The sequence below is a fragment of the Leucopleurus acutus genome, assembly GCF_964270905.1.
Source record: "Leucopleurus acutus genome assembly, chromosome: 7".
Taxonomy (NCBI): domain Eukaryota; kingdom Metazoa; phylum Chordata; class Mammalia; order Artiodactyla; family Delphinidae; genus Leucopleurus; species Leucopleurus acutus.
The window spans coordinates 86,184,168-86,206,419 of record NC_139150.1 but is presented as its reverse complement, the minus strand read 5'-3'; the positions used below and the strand labels follow the sequence as shown (position 1 = coordinate 86,206,419).

General features: G+C 36.7%; 1 protein-coding gene across 2 annotated transcripts in view; it reads left to right on the top strand.

Moving 5' to 3' along the window:
* FANCC (FA complementation group C) overlaps window positions 1–22,252 on the top strand; it is a 259,780-nt gene that overhangs the window by 180,847 nt on the left and 56,681 nt on the right. For both annotated transcript variants that reach the window (XM_082843477.1, XM_082843478.1), the window contains 3 exons: window positions 3,258–3,371; window positions 4,287–4,351; window positions 20,531–20,695. In XM_082843477.1, the coding sequence (XP_082699603.1) occupies window positions 3,258–3,371; window positions 4,287–4,351; window positions 20,531–20,695 (344 nt within the window). The remainder of the gene's footprint in view (window positions 1–3,257; window positions 3,372–4,286; window positions 4,352–20,530; window positions 20,696–22,252) is intronic.

The following is a 22,252-nucleotide window of genomic DNA, read 5'->3' as shown; positions in this document are numbered from 1 at the left end:
GCTTAGGAATCCAGTGAAGGATTGGAGTAGTAGGGGTTACAGGAACATTTCCCATGTCTTTGCCCACACACCATGGCTGCTTTTCCACCGCCCTTCTCTAATCCCTCTAGTCATTTTTCTCCATCTAGCGCAGCCATCATTACACACCCTCTCTTTCCTACACCTCCTTCTCCTCTCTCTTTCTCTCCTTCCCTAGCTGTCAGAATCAGCTTAGAAGTCATCATCTCTGAGAGCACTCTGAAACCCTACAGTTAGAATTAATCATTACTTCCTCTGTTTCCACAGTGATTGTCTTACCCCTTCATTATAGCACTTAGTGCATTCTGTCTTGTATTACGGATATTTCCATCTCTCTCCCTTCATCGGATTGTAGGGGGCTTCTTATCACAATAGCCCCGGTAGAGTGGCTTGAATGCAGATCATACTTAATATATGTTTGTTGATGAATGAATGAATGAATAAGAGATCCTTGTTTACCAAAGTTTTTATTTATATTATGTGTAAAGAGATAGATGTAGTAGAGACCAAAGTGGTGGAAATTCTAAAGGACTTTAATGATCAGATGAAGAAATTGTTTGGAGAAGTATAAAATATGTGCTCTGTCTCAGTTCAAGAGTATTGACCACAATTTGGCTCTCCTAACCCTTTGCCTAAGCATAAACCACAGCCCTTCTTCCACACCCATACTCTGCGCCAAACCACAGCCTCATAGCTCCAGCTTTACTAACCCGCCTGTGAATGTGCTGCCTGTTACAAGACGGAGCGGATACAGTGAGACTAGGACAAGAAAGAACACCTGAAAACAAGGGAAATGGACTTTCCCCTGATTTATTTAAAACTTTTCTTCTCAAAAGTTCACTTTCATGGTATAAGCAGGTTTTTTTTTTTTTTTTTTGGTTTTTTTGTTTGTTTTTTTAAAGAAGATGTTGGGGGTAGGAGTTTAATTAATTTATTTATTTTTGCTGTGTTGGGTCTTCGTTTCTGTGCGAGGGCTTTCTCTAGTTGTGGCAAGCGGGGGCCACTCTTAATCGCGGTGCACGGGCCTCTCCCTATCGCGGCCTCTCTTGTTGCGGAGCACAGGCTCCAGATGTGCAGGCTCAGTATTTGTGGCTCACGGGCCTAGTTGCTCCGCGGCATGTGGGATCCTCCCAGACCGGGGCTCAAACCTGTGTCCCCTGCATTAGCAGGCAGATTCTCAACCACTGCACCACCAGGGAAGCCCCCTGGTGTAAGCAGTTTTAAGTGGCTTTTCAAACATTAGCAGAGTTCAAACTCATACATGAATCAAAATTGGGCTTAAAATGTTTTATGCACAGCTGTGTTGGTTCCTGCACTTTCCACGCTTGAAGGATTTTAGATCACTAGTCAGCGTGTTGCATTTGCACATTTTCTTTATGCCTTTCAAATCGGAGCCTATTCATATACATGCACATCTTTTTGTAGATAATGATTTATGTATTTAGAAGCTCACTTCCTCATCAGTAAAATGAGGGGGTTGGAGTAGAAGATTTCTAAGATTGCTTTGTCAGCATTTTAAAATGAGTCAATTATCGTGTGACTGTAGGAATTAATTTTTGTCCAAGGGCCAGTGCCTACAGAATCTTTAATGGTTTTTTCTTTAGAATGTTTGCCACTAGGTGGCAGTAAGAAATATTATTCTTAGCGATGAGAAGTACTTATCAATTTTTAAGTTTACTTTAAAAGAGAGATTTGTAGGTCTAAAGTTTAAGGTGTCTGTTTTGAAGTTATGCAACCATAGCAAGGCCTCAATATGTTGTTTCTAGGACTTATGCTTATTTCATTCAGGGATAAAACTCTTGTGTCCCTTCATAGCAATTTGTATTAGGGAATTATGAGAAAAAACACATAAGTTAAAGCGTGTAATTGCATTTTACAAAACATTTTTTTATGATAAAAAGTAAGATATGGTAATTGTAGAAACTTTGGAAATACAGGTAGTATAAAGAAGAAATTCTAAATCACTCCCAGAAATAATATATGTTAACTGTCATATTTCTTCCTAGTATTTTTTTGCATATAAAATTAATATCACATTAAATATACAGTTTTTACACCTTGATTTTCAAATTAATGTTACATTGTCTTTTCCTATGTCATTAAATATCTTTTTGACAATGTGATTCATGCTGTTGGATAAACCAAGATGGATTCAGCCAATCCAATGTTGTTGGGTGCTTTGGTTGCTTCTAGTTTTTCACTGTTATAAGTAATACTGTCATGAACCTAAATCTTTCCTTAGGATATAGTTTTGGAAATCAAATTACTGGATAAAAGGATATGAATTTTAATGCTTTGGTTACATATCATCAAGTGACTTCCCAGGAAGGCTTTACAAATTTGTGCTCCCAGGACTTCCCTGGTGGCGCAGTGGTTAAGAATCCGCCTACCAATGAAGGAGACACAGGTTCGAGCCCGTGTCTTTTGATTATGAGGCTGAACATTTATCCATGTGTTTCTTGGGCATTTGTGTTTTGTTTTAGAAATTATCTGTTCATACTCCTTTTTTATGCTCTTAGTATTTGTCATATGGTATTTTGCACACTGATTTGATTACATATGTCTGTATTGTTTGTTGTTAATATTCCTCATAGTTTTGTGCTTATATTATTCGCTGGAAAACACAAGAGTTTTTTTGTTTTTTAATTTAAAAAGATCAGTGATTTGCTTCCTTGATTTTCAGTTTACAAAGTTCTTCCCCATTCAGACATGTGAAAAGTACTTGTATTTTCTTCTTGTTTATTATTTTATTTCAGTTTTACATTGATCTCTTTAATTTACAGTAAATTCAAGTATATTTTAATAAATAACTTAAGGTGAGAATCTAATTTTTTTCAAATAGTTTTCGTAGCACCATTTACTGCATAATCTTTCCTTTGTGATTTGTGGTGCATTCCTTTTTATGTATTAAATTATCACCTCTACTCTGATAAAAATATTTTACTGAGTTTGAAAACAGTAAAGATCACATTTTTAATATGGTGAAAGCACTGTTCATTAGTTATATGTTTTTTTCACTGTTAGTATTTGTTTAAATTTACTTAGTGTAAGAATTTTATTACTAACTTATTTCTTCTTTATACCTGAATCAAAGTGACCAGAGTTACTTGGACAAATTAAGATTATTCGTTTCATAGAGACCACCCCATTTGCAAATGACCCAGATTCTAGGCATTATATATAATGGGGACTTACATTCATTTTTAAGACCTTTTTCTCTTTCTGTTTATGTTTTTTAGGGGTTGTTATCTCATATACTTTCCACCTTCAGATTTAATATAAAAGAAGTTGATCTTTTTACTCAAGTTCTTGGGTATGCACCCACAGATTACTATCCTGGTTTACTTAAAAATGTGAGTATTTTTAATTTATTAGTATTGAAATTTTCATTGCTTAATGTACCATCTGAAAAAAAGGTAAATGGAAATATTTCAGTCCTCCAGGAGAGATGTTTAACTTTTCTATGTTTATCTCTTCTTACCTTGGGTGGACTTATGACCATGTAAGGAAAAAATGTGAGATGGGAGATTATGAGAAAGAAGAAGGAAACCAGGAGAGGTTATTCTAAATCAACCAACCTCTCTGTCCCTTAACACATACATCTCATTTATTCTCTCAAAGATTTTTGGGAGAAAAGATTTCCTTAACCAATATAAACACAGCCTTTTACTGTTGGATGAATTTCGTATTTAAAAATAACCTGATAGGAATTTTATGTTAAAGCAAAATATTCAATAATAACAATCTTGTAAATAGTATTATATATTTACATCTTAGTATTAAAGCTGTGATTTCGTCTACCTTAAATTTTAACCGAATTCAAGAAATTTTAACTTATGGTCTTAACATAGCTCTTCTAAAAACTGTTATGAGATTTTTAATGTTTATTAACTATTCCTGTCTTTTGGAAGCTTTATACATGAATAGCATTTTTAAAAAATAAAGAACTAAGTTAAGAAAGGAAAAAAGTAAGCTAACTCTAACATGGTTTTATTTTTAACAGGCTTGGTTTTAATTGGGGGGAAATTAATGACTTGTCTATTATTCATTTGCTTACATCAGAATATGGAGTAACAGACATTAAACATAAAATCCAAGTTATTAGTAAATATGACTTGGCACTGCTTTGACAAAGTAAGACAAGGAAAGGATTGGTGGGGAAAGAGAGTAGGGAATCTCAACGGAAATATCACTCACATCAAGAAAAATAGAACTGATGTAATCCTGTTTGCAGCGTGAGTTAACCTGAAACTGATTTTGTTTTACAGATGGTTTTATCATTAGTGTCTGAACTCAGAGAGAATCATCTTAATGGATTTAACACTCAAAGGCGGTAGGTGTTAAACTAAACATCCCTATTCTTAAGTTTCAAAATGTATCAGTTTGGTTATAAGAGAAAAATTTTATAATTCTTAGGAAATGCATGTTCATAGTTATGGTTGTATTCTATGTGGAGAGATTATTTTCAGGGGATACATGGCAAATTGGTAAGTTTTACAAATTTTCTTCTTTTAATTACTATTCTCTCAACTCTCAGGTCAGTAAGTAGATCATACAATGACTCTTGGGCACCCATTGAGTAAAAAGCCCCACATATGCAGTATGGAACACAAAAGGAAGAAGTGTGCAACTCAGTGTGAGTGTGTATCGTTCAGACACACACGTACACGATCAGTATATTTACAAGGCAGTAGATATTTGATGTACACAAATAACCTATTTTAAGAAACATAATATTCCAAAATCTAGACTAAACAAATCAAACAGATTCAGACAAATTTAAAGGCAATTAATCATATTACAAAATGTTTCTTCACTATATGAAGGAATTCAAAGTTGTTTTTATTGGTGAACATTTCATTTTTAACAACTCATTAAGAGAATCTGGGGGCCAAAGAAATTTGTGACATTTTTTTTGTAAAGCTATTGGAAATTAAAGCTCTATCAGAAATGGTCTTTGCCCTCAGCCTTTAGGAATCCTTTGCATTTAACCCCTTAAAATAAACTATAAAACTCTTAGATGAAAACACTGGAGAAAATCTTCATGACATTAGATTTGGCAGGGATTTTTGGAATATGACACCAAAAGCACAAGAAACAAAGCAAAAGTAGATAAATTGGATTTCATTAATATTAAGCCAACACCTAGTAAGTGAGTGAAAACATTTGAGAATGATATATCTGATAAGGGACTAATATCCAGACTATAAAAAGAACTCCTAAACCTCAACAACAAGAAAAAACTCAGTTCAAAGATGGGTAAGAGGGCTTCCCTGGTGGCGCAGTGGTTGAGAGTCTGCCTGCCGATGCAGGGGACACGGGTTTGTGCCCCGGTCCGGGAAGATCCCACATGCCGCGGAGCGGCTGGGCCCGTGAGCCGTGGCCGCTGAGCCTGCGCGTCCGCAGCCTGTGCTCTGCAACGGGAGAGGCCGCAACAGTGAGAGGCCCGCGTACCGTAGAAAAAAAAACATAATGCTTAGTGAAAGAAGCCAGTCATAAAAGACCACATATTGTATGATTCCATGCTTATAGAATGTCCAGAATAGACAAATCATACTATAGAGACAGAAAGTAGATTATTTGTTGCCTGGGACTAGAGGTAGATACAGGGATTTCCTGCAGATGAGCACAAAAGATCTTGAGGTGATGGAAACGTCCTGAAAGTGGATGATGATGATGATGATGATGATGGTTGTCCAAGTCAGTAATTTGTTAAAAATCTTTGAATTGTACATTTCAAATAGGTGCATTTTGTGGTATATAAAATATACCTTAAAAAGTAATAAGAAGAGCCTGTAGGGTGCATGGAAAGCACTTACCATCATTTATATGTCAGGTAAAGACTTTGATTTAGCCTTGAGGTGAATGTTGAATAATGGATCTTTTAAATAATAGAATTAAAAATTACTGAAGGGGACTTCAAAAATCAATAAGATGCAGTGTGTACATACACCCCACACCAAACTCCCAATATAGGTAAAATTGATTTCTTAAAATTCAGCTAAAAATAAATAAAAATAAAAACAAAAAGCTGTTAACAAATAGAAAAGGGCAGCCAGACATAGAAGATATTTACAACTTGTAAAACAGACAAAGGACTAGTATGCAAACTATAGAAATGCCTCCTGGAGACCACTCATAAAGAGGCAAACACTCCAGTATGGAAATGGACAAGCCGTATAAGCAGGTCATTACCAAAAGAGGAAAACTGAATAAATAATAAACATTTTAAAAATTCTTTAGGAGTGATGTCAGCAAGATAGCATAGGAAGCCCTAGTCCTGTTCCTCCACAGAGACACTAACTTAAAACTAGTGTATGACCCAAAGAGACTTTATGGGACTTCAGAAATCAATTACAAAGTCACAATACCCCTGGCAGACTCAAAGTCAAGCATAGCCATATCAAAACGGGTAAGAAAGCCATTTCATATCAACCACAATAGCCCCTCCCTTAAGCTGGCCTGGCTTGGGAGGACTGGGGGGAAAAGTCCAGCTGGAAGTATCTCCCTTGGGAGGGAAAGACTGGAAAGTGTCCAGTGTTCTGACTTTTGGGGGGCTACCTGAGGGACTGCTATCTGTCCTTCCTGACTGACCACTGACAGGGAGTCGGCATACTTTCAATTGCTGGAGACCATGGAGAGTTAAAGAGAGCTTAGCTGCTCTTTGCAGCAACAGAAAACTGGCAGTGCCACAGACAGGTTGGCTCAGGTCAGCATGATTAGGACAAAGTACCCAACTCACAACTTCTCTTTTGGGGTGGGGGTGGGGAGAAGAGTGGAATGTGCATACCATGTTACAACTTTTAAAGGGGCTACCCTAGAGATTAGTTTCCGTCTGCCCTGACTTGAGGCAGTAACAGAACCAGCATACTATGGATGCCTGGGGGGCTGGAGAGAACAAAAGAGCTTAGTGGCTTGTTGCAGCATCAGAGAACCTGTGGTACCACAGATAAACACTAGAGGGAGGAAGAGATTATAAACTCCTGAAAAAGAAACTGGCAAAGCTCTAACTGGGAAATTATGTGCCTAGGCCCAGAGAAGATGCATCCCCAGAATATACCAAAAATTATAGGATGCAGGAAAAGCATTATTAAGAGGGAAGTATCTAGTGGTAAATGCCTTCACTAAAAAAGAAAAGGGGACGTCCCTGGTGGTCCAGTGGTTAAGAATCAGTCTTGCAATGCAGGGAATGCCGGTTCAAACCCTGGTCAGGGAACTGAGATCCCACATGCTGCAGGACAACTAAGCCCATGCCTCAGCTAATGAGCCTAGGTACTCTAGAGCCCATGCACCGCAACTAAGACCTGATACAGCAAATATATAAATATTTAAAAAATAATAATAATAAAATAAAAAAGAAGAGATATCTCAAATCAACAACATAATTTTATATCTCAAGGAGCTAGAACAGGCTAAACCCAAAAATACAGCAGGAATGAAAAAAATAAAGATTACAACAGAAATAAACTAAATAGAGACTAGAAAAAAACAGTAGAAAAAACTCAAAGAAACTAGGGTTGGTTTTTTAGAAGATCAACAAAATTGACAAACCCTTAGCTAGACTAACAAAAACAGAATATTCAAGCAATAAATACCAGAAATGAAAGAGGAGACATTACAACTGATGCCATAAAAATAGTAAGAATCATAAGAGAGACTATGAACTTTTATACACCAATGAATTGAATAACCTAGAAGAAATGGGTAAATTTTTATAAACGTACAACCTATTAATACTGAATTATAAGTTTAAAAATCTGAACAGATCTATAACTAGTAAGGAGATAGAATCAGTAATCAAAAACCTCTCAACAAAGACAAGTCTAGGACCAGATAACTTCACTGGAGAATTCTACTAAACATTTAAAGAAGAATTAATACCAGTCCTTCTCAAAGCTCTTTCAAAAAGTTAGAGAAGGGAATACTTCAATATTCATTTTATGGAGCCAGCCCTGATATCAAAATCATACAGATATACCACAAGAAAAGAAAACCAAGACCAATATCCCTGATGAATATTGATGCAAAAATCCTCAACAAAATACTAGCAAAAGAAATTCAACAACACATTAAAAAGCTGATGTAGGGCTTCCTTGGTGGCGCAGTGGTTGAGAGTCCGCCTGCCGATGCAGGGGACACGGGTTCGTGCCCCGGTCTGGGAAGATCCCACATGCCGTGGAGTGGCTGGGCCCGTGAGCCATGGCCGCTGTGCCTGCACGTCCGGAGCCTGTGCTCCACAACGGGAGAGGCCACAACAGTGAGAGGCCCACGTACCAAAAAAAAAAAAAAAGCTGATGCAGCATGACCAAGTGGGATTTATTCCTAGCATGCAAGGATGGTTCAACATACAAAAATTAATCAATGTAATACACCATATTAATGGAATGATGTACAAAACGACACAGTAATTTCCACTGATATAGAAAAATTATTTGATAAAATTCAATACCCTTTCGTGATAAGAACATTCAAAAGACTAGGAACAAGGGAACTACCTCAACCATAATAAAGACCACATGTTAAGGACCCACAGGTAACATCAGACTCTCTGGTGAAAGATTGAAAGCTTTTTTTTGAAAACCAGGAAGCAAAGATACCCTGTCTCACCACTTGTTTTCAACATAGTACTGAAGTCTTGACCAGAGCAATTAGGCAAGACAAAGAAATAAAAGCCATTCAAGTATAAAAGGAAAAAGTAAAATGATCTATGTTCATAGATGACATGATCTTATATGCAGAAAACCCTAAAGACTCCACAAGAAAACGGTTAGAACTAAAAAATGAATTCAGCAAAGTTACAGGACACAGAATCAACACTCAAAAATCAGTTTTGTTTCTATACACTAACAATGAGCAATCCAAAAAGGAAAATTTAAAAATCCCATTTACAGTAGCGTCAAAAAGAAAAAATGTTTAGGAATAAACTGAAGGAAGTAAAAGACTTGCACACTACAAAACATTAATGAAAGAAATTAAATATAACACAAATAAATGGTAAGGCATCCTGTGTTCGTGTATTAGAAGACTCCATATTGTTAAAATATCCATACAACCCAATCAGTCTATAGGTGTGATGCAATTCTGTCAAAATCCAAATGGCATTCTTCTTTCGCAGAAAAAGAAAAACATCCTAAAATCCATATAGCATCTCAAAGGACTCCAAATAACTGAAACAATCTTGAAAAGAAAAACAAAACCAGAGGCTTCATACTCCATGATTTCAAAACATAATTCAAAACTACATTCATCAAAATAATTTGCTACTGGCATAAAGCCAGACATGTAGACCCATGGAACAGACTAGCAGTGAAGTTGGAAAAAGATATCTGTAATATGTCATTACTTACATAAAATTTCAAAACACTCAAAACAATACTTACATATAAAGTAAAAGTGTTAAAAACTATTCAGAAATGATCTGCACCATTTTAGGGGAGTGCTAACTCCTGGAAGAGGAAATGGGATGAGAAGAAAGGTGTTTCAACTGTAATTGAAACATTTTATTTCTTAAAACATCAAATATAAATGTTAGCATTGTAAGATCTGGGCAGTGGGTATACAGTTGATGTTTAATAATTCTCTGTGTTTTTGTATACATCATAAGTACTTTATAATTAAAGTTTTAAAAACTAAAATGCAGTGTTACCTAGTAAAATGCTAAAAATTAGATAATATTCAAAATAAAGAAATGATTTCCTGCCTCCAGGTCTTGTTTCCAAAATAGCAGGTGTAGTTCATGAAAAAATAATCATCTTTAATCAGCCTTAGATAGCTTAGTATGTATTCCTCTCTGCAACTTTTCCCCTTTATTTACATATTTTTGCACTCTATCCATTATTTAATTATACTGGTCTCTTCAGACTTTTTTCTCAGAATTATTTGTGCTTTCCTTGTTCTCAGTTTTGGACAAGAGAAGACAGCAGTTCAGAAAAGTGTCTAAACTCTGCTGACCAAAATCAGGAGAGCCTGCTGGAAGATATTAGCAGATCCTCTCTTTATAGCTGAGGCTCCGTTTGTACCAGATTGGGCCATTTTGTGGGGCAGGTTCATTTCCAAATTCATGACTGTTTCTTCATTAAGGATATTTGTTTTTTAAAAACAACATGGACAAATTTCCTGGCGCAGAGCAAAGTCCACTGAAGGGAGTCCATGCTGGCACCCCAGCTGGCAGTAGCAACAAGGATAAAATGGTGATTAATTTGGTTAGTAGTTTAGAGCATTCTTAGTCAAGGCAAATCTGTGATTTAATTAGTAAAATTCTTAACTGAATTTACCAAGAATATGAGATGCCTGTGCTAATAGAATGTCCTCTAGACACTGACACATCGATACATTCCTAATTTGCTCTATTGAATGATGTTTTCTATGGAGTTTTTTTTTTTTTTTCCTTTTTAGAGAGAATTTTAGAATTCAACAAGAGGAACTTCTTGTGGGTATTTTTCTGAATGTGTTATGTTTTTAGGGAAATTCAATCTCTTGGATTAGGTTCATTTATACTTACCAGAAGGTTGAATTTAAAAATGAATTTGATACCCAACATACTTTTTGAGTCTCATAAAGAGAGAGAGAGCTTTGAAAATCCTACTTTTAAGACCTAAAACCAGGAAGTTCTCTTCTACCTCCAGATAAGACCGGGGTCTGTAAAACCTTGTGTGAGACTCAGAACTCTTAAGTCTACAGTTCTCTAGTGAATTATAAATTGAACCAAGTGTGTTCTCTTGTCTTGAGTAGGAACTGATCTTGTGAAATCAGTTAGTGGAATGGCATCATGATAATATTTGAAAGAGCTGCCAAACATGCTGGAGCCATTACAGTTGTTGCTGTAATAAGTTATTATAATAATTAAAATATGTATCATAACAATGTGTTCATCCTACTATATATCTGAAGTTATCTGTACATTTTTAATAAAAAAGTTTAATTTGAATACAGCATGGTGGGCAAAACTACTTTCTGATACACTTGGATCCAGATATTCCTATTATTTATGAAACTTGAGTTTTATCATTACTTTCCTTCTACTTGTATGGCTTCAAATGTTAAAACAACCAAAAGACTCTCAAACTTAAATTGCTTATAAATGATACTATACTGCTTTTTTTCTGGGGTTTGTTTTTTATAGAGGGTTTCTACACTTTTTTCCTTTTTGCCACTTGAATGCTTAAAGTTCATTTCAAAAGATTTGAAAGCCTCATAGAAAATATAGAAATTAATGTAATAACATCAATGCATAAATTGTCAGTGGAACAAAAGGAGAAATTAGGAAAATCTGTTTGGTTCTTTTTGCATTATTTTTAGACGCCTGATAAACGATCTTGTCATAGTGCTTTAAATAGAGTTTCACTTGCCACCAAGTAAAATCAACAATCCAATGACAGAATGTTTAAAATCTCTCTTGCTCTTTGCTACAAACTGTCTAGAAGGAGCAACATTGTGGACTTTCTGAGCATCATCAGTTTATCTTGTAGTTCTATGGTTTGCTGCAGATGGTTTGGAAACTTCAGTACAACCACATAGGAAGGATGTCTCCAGCAGTATATGGTTACCATTGAGCCTTCTGTAGTTGAATTCTTGTGCAGAAATCATTTGGAAGTGCTGCTCTGGCAATCAGTCAAGACCTAATGCTTAGTGTAATCCAGTCTGGAAAACATTGCGTAACTCTGGTTGAAGTTGGATCTCTGCTCTCTGGCAAGCTTCTGACAAAAGAGGGAGCCTTGAAGGCTGTGAGCCATTTGCAGCCCTTCAGAAGATTATCATTTGGCCTGCCTGCATTTTGGTAGAACCGAGAGCTACCTCGGTTTACCTGAGACTTTAGAATTTTTCAGGAAAATTATCTTGGATTTTTTTCAGTCTAATGAGAGATACAATCTGCAGCCCATAAGCTTCAGTGCTTGATAAATGAATGCCCTTGGTGCTGAGGTCCTCTTTTCCACCCACTCAGTTACCAGTGATAGTCTCTGACTCTCCTCCTTTTTTTTAAGATAATGAGAGAAAAGTTGTACTTATAGGTCTTTTAAAGAGGAGGACTGATGAGTCAAGGCTGTGGAGGCAAGGTCACCATCTCTGTCCTCCTATATTTCAGATTTCTGGATTTATTATGAGTGCATGTAATTCTCAGGCATATTTTTCAATTTCTCAAACATTATAGCGCCCTTGCTCTATGCAAAATATTCTGCTAGATTCTGTGCAAAATATGCACACAAAAAAGCACCCTACATCACACACGAATACAACTTTCCCTTCTCTTATCCTACCCAGTAAGCTCATATATTCCAAAAATTTAAGGTATTTACAACTCAAGATAAATACGTCTTTTTGTTAACAACTTAGATGATAGACTCAAAAACACATGAATTAAATTTTAGGTCTGAAACCACCTAGACGGTAAGTTAGAGAAAGATGATAGAGCACTGTGGAAGATAAATGCTGTTGAAGAGACTTCAGTCATTTAGGAAAGTGGTAAAGAACAAGAAGTGAGTTTTAGAAAGGGTGAATATTTAAAGAGAAAAGACAAACTGTTCACACAAAAGAAGATATCATTGTGTAGCTCGACAAAAAAATTATCTCTATGAGAATTTTACTCTTGATTTTCAAGAAAATAATACAGCTAAACTAATAATTTGTAGGAATTAATTAATAAAAATATAAACCTGAAATGCAGTTCTATCATGTTTCCTTAAAGTATTCAGATTATTGCTAGAGATTGATATCTAGTTCTGGGGACTGCTATTAAAGTGTAGAGCAATGTTTCTCAAACTTCAATGTGTATAAGATTCCCCTGGAAAAATGTAAACAGTTTTCTTGGCCTTACTCCCAAAGATGCTGATACTGCTGATTCCCAGGACCATACTTTGAGTAGCTCTGCTATAGAGAACTTGGACAGACCCTAAAGACTAAGTGAAAGACCTATGAGGAATAGCAACTCTAATAATCTAGCCAGGAGATTAAGATGAAAATGTAATTAAAAAAATTAAGTCAGGTGATGAACTAAGCACCTGAATGTCCTAGCATTCTTTTTATGCTTCCAACCTCTAGAATTACAGGGAAATTTTAACAATTAAATATATAATATTGTGAAATAAGGGGGGCTTTTGATGACCCACAAACTGTGAGAAAGGCTTAAAATGGTTGGTAGTGGGATATTTTTCAAGGCAAATATCACATCCCAGAAAGTTTGTAAGAGGGTTACTTCGCGGGTGGATTCAAGGAGTAGTAGGGTACATGGCAGCCAACAAGATACTTGTTAGAGTACTGCAGTAATAGCAGCCAGCTGACTAGTCCCTCATACACTCCTCCAACTCATCCGCTGCCCCCAAAAAAGAGACAACAAAGGTGTACTGTTTCCCACAAGAATGGGGGAGGAGCCTTTGGAGGAGAACAAGCACCAGATGGCTGCCAACTCCCAGCAGTGTGGGGATGCTCTAATGCCCAGAATGCAGTTTACTGGCAGCCCCGGCCAGCACCGCGTCCTGACCCTTGACCAAGTGCTGGAGGCGGGCTGCACTGAACAGAGCACTCACGGAGAGACTAACATGGAACCCCAAATGCCAGAAAGAGCAAATAAACGAAAATCACCAGACATTCATGAAAAGTTGACACCATAGGGGAAAAGTGAACCAAATGCAACAAACAGAAAATGCAAATGTACCAATTATATGCATTCCCAAGGACAAGCAAATGGATTTTTTAAATAAAAAATGAATAATTAATTATCTTAAGAATAGTAAGAGAAACTATCAAATCCTTGAAGTAGGAATAAGCTGAGGTTTTTTCCAAAGAGACTTACAGGGGAAAAAAAAAGAAAATTCAATAAACAGGAGTTAATTGAGTTTATGAATAGGAGATAAAGCTAAATATTAACCAACAATGACTCCAAAGATTGAGCTGAGTAGTTCTCCTAGGATATAATACAACAGGACAAAGAAATGGAAAGTAAGACAAGTGTTTTCTTCTTTTTATTTTTAACTTTTAATACAGAGATCAAAAGGGGTGTCAAGGAAGATGGTGGATTAGGAAGTGCCAGGAATCCATCTCTTCACCTAGACAAAACTTTCATTGACAGGATCCGTTTGATGTAACTGTTGTAGTACTCTAGTCTGTTTGAGGACTTTCAGCTTTCAGGGTAAGGCTTGGCCAGTAAATTGTGGATAATTTCAGCCCTTCTCATGGTAGAGACCACCCATCACCAACCCCCTAGACCTATGGCAGGCAGCTCTACCTGCATTCCTAGATAGGCTTGCAGGAAAAAGGGTGAGCAGCGCTTGATAAATTTTGGTGTAATATCAAAGGAGAATATGTGTAATTGTGTGAAGAAGCTATTATAATACTCCTCCCTTTTAAGACTACATGTCTGTGTGGGGCTAGACTCTCCATATAGTTCATCCAAAAAAAAACGTATTGCAACAAATTAAATGCAGAAGTAAATACAAGAATCCAGCTGTCTTCTTTCAAGCCATATAGGAAAGAAATTTGCAAACATATAAAAGAGTGCCGGGCTTCCCTGGTGGCGCAGTGGTTAACATTCCGCCTGCCAATCCAGGGTACACGGGTCCAAGCCCTCGTCTGGGAAGACCACACATGCTGTGGAGCAGCTAGGCCCATGCACCACAACTACTGAGCCTGCACTCTAGAGCCCTCAAGCCACAACTACTGAAGCCCGTGTGCCTAGAGCCCGTGCTCTGCAACAAGAGAAACCACCACAATGAGAAGCCCGCACACTGCAACAAAGAGTAGCCCCTGCTCACCACAACTAGAGAAAGCACGCTAGCAGCAATGAAGACCCAATGCAGCCAAAAACAAATAAATGAAATAAATAAATTTTTAAAAATAAAAGAACTTTCAATTGAGAATCAAGTAACTAAGAGATCCAGTTTTACCAAGAATTTAAAAAAAAAAGAGTGCCACCAGGGATATTGGCTCAGTGCTTTGTGACAGCCTGGAGGGGTGGGATAGGGAGGGTGGGAGGGAGGGAGACGCAAGAGGGAAGACATATGGGAACATATGTTTATGTATGACTGATTCACTTTGTTATAAAGCAGAAACTAACACACCATTGTAAAGCAATTATACCCCAATAAAGATGTTAAAAAAAAAAAAAGAGTGCCACTCTTCTCACTGTTTTTGTTTTGTAAAATATAGTAATTTTTCAACAAAAATGTTATTCGTGTTAACACCTAATGGATTTGTTAGTGTTACTTTTAGTGAATTGATAAATACTTTTAGGTGTCTTTGTTTTAATTTCAAATATGAGTATCAATAGTTATAACCTCAGAAACAAAAGCTGTTTGGTCTTTCAGTAATTTTTAAGGGTTTTTGAAACTCAAAAAGTCTAAAAACTACTGTCCTATAGTGAAGATCACAGTCAACTTTCCCCACCCATGCACATATTACTCACTACTGGGTTTTTAGTGCCTGTCTGTTAAATATAAGATGACAGGCCATAACTTCTGTTCCACTAGCAGCTCACCTCTTTGGGCCCAACTCAGAAACAAAAACCAGAAATGTAATCTTTCTCAGGCTGATCAAGCCAGACTATTGCTGAAATAACTGGAAGTAAACCCTTAGTTACTACCCGTTTCTACTTTTCCAAAAGTATTGCATCACTTCATTTATCATAGGTAACGGCCCCTGTGCATTTTAGTCCAGCAAAGTCAAGCTACGGGAGCCCTTAAAATGGTGGGAATTCACATTGGGTTTGTGGACTGTACTATCGAAAGCCTTAGTTATAACACATTAAGCCTATAATTACACTCTGATTTGATGTGATTTCTGATATTTGGCACTTGTCAAACTGCAGTTTTCCCTTCTTTTCTTTTTCTTCTTCTTTTTTTTTTTTTTTTGGTGCAGATGATTGAACAGAGTCTTCCCTGTTTATTTGGTGCAGTAATGTATAGAAGATAAAATAAGGGAAGGAGAAATGATCACCTTTAACAAGATTACTTTTTAAATGTTTTTATATATATTTGAAATTGTTAAATTGGTTTTGCTGAAACAGAATTTCACCCTTGAGATACTATTTGAATGTTGGTTTCAATAAAGGTTATTGAAGGTGTTAAGTAAAATAAAATAAATTTATATATATATATATTTAAGGTGTTTTAAAAAAAGATGACGGGCAATGGTCACTACATATTGAAGGAAATATATTAAGCATATAGTCTTGAAAGTAGAAACCAGTGAAAATAAAGAAAAAAAAGATTACTTAAAGAAAAGATCATCTAAAATAAATTCATGTCATTGTCCCCATTAAGGGACTTCCCTGGTGGTCCAGTGGTAAAGAATCCACCTTCCAATGCAGGGGATGTGGTTTCAATCCCTGCTCGGGGAACTAAGATCCCGCATGCCATGGGGCAACTAAGCCCGTGTGCCACAACTACTGAGCCCCTGCCCGCCTCAACTAGAGAGCCACGTGCCCCAAACTACAGAGCCCACATGCTCTGGAGCCTGCTGCACCACAACTAAAGAGAGAAAAAAAAAAAAAAACCTGCACACCACAACTACAGAGAAGCCCACGCGCCACAACGAAAAGATCCTGCATGTCGCCACTAAGACCCAACTCAGCCAAAAAAAAAAAAGTCCCTAATAAAATAAAAAGTAATATATCCACTAAACAAGAGCAGAATGCTAGACTCACAGATATAGAAAACAAACTAGTGGTTACCAGTGGGGAGATGGAAGGGGAGAGGGGCAATATATAGGAGTAGGGGAGTAAGAGATACAAGCTATTAGGTATAAAATAAGCTACAAGGATATATTGTACAACCTGGAGAATATGGCCAATATTTTATAATAACTATAAATGGAGTATAACCTTTAAAAATTGTGAGTCACTATATTGTATACCTGTAGCTTATATAATATTGTACAGCAGCTATACTTCAATAAAACTAAATCAATAAAGGAGTCCTAAGACAAAAATAAAATTTAAAAAAAGAACAGAATGTTGTTTTTTTTTTTAAAAAAAGAAACATCCAGAGAATGAAGAAAATAGTTCTTGGAAATTAATAATGAGAGAGTGGTAATTAAAAACATAATAAAAGATTGGAAAGTAAAGTTGAACAATTCTTTCAAAATCTAGAGCAAAAAGACCAAGAGATGAAAACTAAGAAAGAAAAGATAAGAGAGAACTGTCTAGGAAGTTCAATATCCAAAAAATCAGAGTCCCCAGAAAGAACAGAGAAAAGAATAGGTAGGAAATCATCAAAGAAATTCAAAAGATCTTTCCGGATTTAAGGTCCACTGAATGTCCAGCACAATGAATAGAAATAAATGCATACCAAGACACATCAACGTGAAATTTCTAAGAGGATATCCAAAAGCCTCCAGGGAGTAAAAACAGGACTTATATAAAGGTTCAGGATTCATAGCAGCATGGGACTTCTCAAGAACAACACTGAAATTTAAAAGATAGTAGAACCATACTTTCACAATTCTGTAGAAAAATTACCAGAATTCTATAATCTGCCAAAGTATCAATCAAGTATGAGAGTAAAGTACTGATATTTTCAAACATGCAAGGTCTCAGATACTTTACCTCTCTTGTACCTTTTCTCACGTAAGAAGAATAAACCAAGAAGGAAGAAGATATGGGATCCAGGAGAGAAGTGAAAGAAATCCCTATGGTAGAGGTCCCAAGATAACTGTACAAAGGGAGTAAAAAGCAACCTGTTCAGATTGGAATAGGTCAGAAGGTTCTAAGAGAAATTTCTTTTAAGATGAAAATGGCAGAATATCAGATATGTTTGAACGTATTGCAAGGAGATTACATACTTGGGCGGGAGTTTAGCATTAAAATAATCATCAGTGCCAAGAAAAAAGCAAACAAGCAAGCCAAATAATAGTCACTAAACCCACAGGAAAAAACATATTAAATATCTAAAGCATGAGTTAGACTTGAAAATGGTTGCCTCTGAGATCAGAAAATGGGAGTGGGAGTGCTTGTTCAAAAGCTGCTGTTTTTTCATAAGCTTTGAAGAGCTATTTGACTATTTAAGGTAGTTGTATCTGTAAGTTTGATAAAACTAAAAAATAAGTTAAAAAAAAAAAAAGACTAACATCCCAGGTTCTTACACTGGTCTCTTCAAAACCTGTCTTCCCCCCCACCCCCACCGCCACATTCACTGTGGACTTGCCACCTTGGACTCTGTTGTACTTAGATACTCCAGGGCTTCGTGTTTGCTTGCATCTGCCTGTGACATCCTTCTCCCGCGTACATATATGGTTTGTTCATACACTTCCTTTAGATCTCTGCTCAAATGCTCCCCTCAGTAAATTCTTGCCCTCTCTTACCCCTCAGTGTACTTTACTTTCATTATGGCACTTGATATCATCTGGCATTTTATGCTTTTCATTACTAAGCTTTGTCTTGTCTTTGCTTCTGTAGCACTACCACTGCAAACAGGTTGGAATATAGTAAGGGTTCAAAAATATTTATTAGATGAATAAATAGGACAAATATACAAAAATTCAAAAACAAATTCACTGAAGCAGAAATACAAGTGGGGAACACACAAATATTCAATCTCAAAAAATATCAGGGGGTCTTCCCTGGTGGCGCAGTGGTTGAGAGTCCGCCTGCCGATGCAGGGGACACGGGATCGTGCCCCGGTCTGGGAAGATCCCGCATGCCACGGAGCGGCTGGGCCCGTGAGCCATGGCCGCTGAGCCTGCGCGTCCGGAGTCTGTGCTCCGCAACGGGAGAGGCCACGACAGTGAGAGGCCCGTGTACCGCAAAAAAAAAAAAAAAAAAATCAGGGAAATGCAGATGAGAACAATGGGATAATTTTTGCCCAGATTAGGAAGAAGTAAAAATATCCAGAATAATATCACTGTCAGGGGTAGAAAAGTAAATTGGTAGTCTTTTGGAAAGCAGTTCAATATGCAGATGTTCACATGGGGGCACAGGCATGTGCAAGGATACTGCTGCAGCAGTATTTCATAGTGAAAAATTAGAAACAACCTAAATGCCCATAAATGGAGATATTGTTAAAATACAAAACATATATTTTAAAAATAGGCAACAAGTAAAAAAAAAATGAGTGACAGCTATATGTTCTATATTGTGGTTTCATTTGTTTCACAAAAAAAGACTAAATTTGTAGATTTATGGTTTTATATGAAGATACCTAGAGAATGATCTAATAGCATATATCCCAAACTTTCATCTTCCTGGTTTCTAGTTGTTCATTTATTCATTTAATATCTGTTTCTGGAGCTATAAGTAGGAGTTGTCCCTACATACTAGGAATAGAGGAGTGAGCAAAATAGGAAAAGTGCCTGCCCTTACAGAGTGGATGTCCTAGCAGGAAGAAACAGACCATGAACAATAAACAAGCAAATACATTATAGGTCAGGTGATGAAAAGTACTGTGAAGAAAAGTAAAACAGGGTAAGAGAGAGAAGAACACAGTGAGATAAGAGGACACTTATATGTTTAGCTGTGCTGTCAGTGGAGCTTTCTGCAGTAATGGACAAGCCTTGTGAATTTGCACTGTCTGATACAGTAAACCACTAGCCTCATGTAGCTGTTGGAACTCTTGATCTGTACTAGTGCAACTGAGGAATGGAATTTAAGTTTCATTTCATTCCAGTTAGTTTAAGTTTAAGTTGCCATATGTGGTTGATTGCTACCATATTAGCCAGTCCATTTATATGGGATGGTCAGGGAACTCCCCTACATAAAGCAAGATTTGAGCTGAGACCTATACAAGATGAAGGAGCTAACCATGTGTTCCAGGCAGAATGAACAACAGGAACTTATCTGGAGTAGTCAGAGGCTGGAAAGGCCAGAGCAGAATGGGCAAGGTAAGAGTGGAAAGAGATAAAGCCAGAGAAACAGAGGGAGCCCCACCATGGAAGGCCTTGGCAACTAATATAAGACTTGGCTTGTTCTTTGTGTGAGGTGGAAAGCCATTGAGCAGACAAGTGAAGTGATCTGAATTTTTAAGGGGTCTGGACCTGTTCCAGAGAGAGACAAGACAGGTGAGGGCAGAAGCAGGGAGAAAATTAGGAGGGCCCTACAGTAACCCAGGCTGGAGGTGATGGTGAATTAGGCGGTAGTGATGGATGTGTAGAGAAGTAATGAAATGAACTAATGGTATTAACCACTGGATCAGATAAGGGGCAGGAGAGAAAAAGGAGGAATCAAGGATGGACTTCAAAGGTTTGGGCTTGAGCAAATGAGATAGGGAGCACTGGGGGAAGAGAACATTTGGGGAAGGAATTCAAGTTCTATTTTGGGCATGGTAAGTGGGAGGTGCCTGTAGAGGGTTAAGCCACAGTCCTGACAATGAGAGAGATCAAAATGGGAACTGCAGCTAAAGGGTTTCTTCCTAGAGAACTGTGTAAGAGAATAGAGTTCATAGATGGTGTTAGGGTACCCCTTTTTATATGAGGGGCAAAGCAAATGACCTGTCATGAACCTTTTTAACATGAAGATTTTATATGCCTTTAACTATCAGTACATGTGGCTGTAAGATTTGGGTACTTATTTCTCATTTTATTTATTCCATAGAATGGCTCCTGAACGAGTAAGGTCCCTGTCACGAGTTTGTGTCCCACTTGTTACTCTGCCAGATTTTGAACCATTGGTAGAGGCTCTGCTCACCTACCATGGACATGAACCTCAGGAAGTGCTCTGGCCTGAGTTCTGTGATGCTGTGAATGAGGCTTTTTTGCTGTAAGTGATGACCATCTACCTTATCATTCAATTTTGTTTTTCCTTTTCTTAGAATACTTTAGTATGTTGGAAATGCAATTTTCAAATGTTTTGGTCTCAGTACCACTTTACATTCCTAAAAATTATTGAGGATCTCAATGAGCTTTCTAAAAAATATGGGTTCTGTCTATCAATATTTACCATATTTGAAATTAAAACAAAAGTTTAAAAAATATTTATCACTTCATTTTAAAATAACAATAAATTGATTACATGTTAATACAAATAGCGTATTTTTAATGAAAAACAGCGACCTTTTCCGAGAAAAAAATTGTCTAACAAGAGTGGCATTGTTTTCACATTTTTGCAGACCTCTTTATTGTTTGACTTAAAAGAAGAGAGCTAGGTTCTCACAGATATTTCTGTATTCAGTCTGATGCAATATGTTTTTTTGGTTGAGGTATATGAAGAAAATCCAGCTTCACACAGTTATGTACTTTTTAAAGACATATTTTAATAGCCATCTCAGGTAATTGTGGATATTCGACATGGATACCTCACCAAAAATTGAAAATGGTGGTTTTTTAAAGGTTAGTTGCAATGTGGAATCTGAAATTATATCAATGAGCTGTTCATGCTGTTACATTAAAACCAATTGGTCTGTCTTGCATTTTTAATGGATCTTATTTTATAGCTTCATACATGGTTCATTTGGAAAATATTGGTTCATTAAGTTAGGCAGATCTTCCAAACATTGACATATTTCACTTTATACTATCAAAATTTACATTCATTCACCACCAGTCTCATCAGAAATGTCTTATAAGTGTTGGGAAGCTGTAAAGCTCACATTGGTGAAAGCAAATTTTCCAAGATTCTAATTTCTGAGCTTAAAAACTCAAATTTATCATTGGTTGTAAATACTGTCAGTTGTTTTCCTTAGTGTGCTAGGGTCACTTCTCTAATTTTTGAGAAAGTATGTGCCAAATACTCAAGTCTGAATAACGATTGTTTGTCTGCCAGTGATTTTTTTCAAGTAAATTTCCAAGAAGGAAAAAAGTGGCTAGTTGATCTTGTAGCTCAGCAAGTTGCCCAAGTGCTTCTCCTCTAGACAATCATCGTTTTTTGGTATGTAGCAGAAATGCTTTATGCATACCTTTTCACCACACAGAATGTTTTTAATTGAAAGTATCCTCAAGGGTAAAATTTAATGAAATCAATATTTTATATTAATATTTTTCATGAAATGCATTTTTATGTGAAACTGGCAGTGTTTTTACTGTGAGTATGTAGTAAAGAATACAGTGACTACTGTCCCTTCTTTGATTTGTGTTAGGCATAGCAGTTTTACTCACTATTGCTTTTGCACTATGAATGCATATGTCAACACAGTTGTTCTAGGGGAACCATGGGATTCAAAATAGTTATTCAGCACTTCAAGTATTTCTGTACCACGTGTGTATTGCCAAGTTCACCTAAAAAAACTCCTGTCCTTAGTTGGTGCTAATACCAGATGAATACAAGCAACACAACTTGTCCAGCCATATCTAGAGATTCAATTTTAAGGCAGAAGTACAG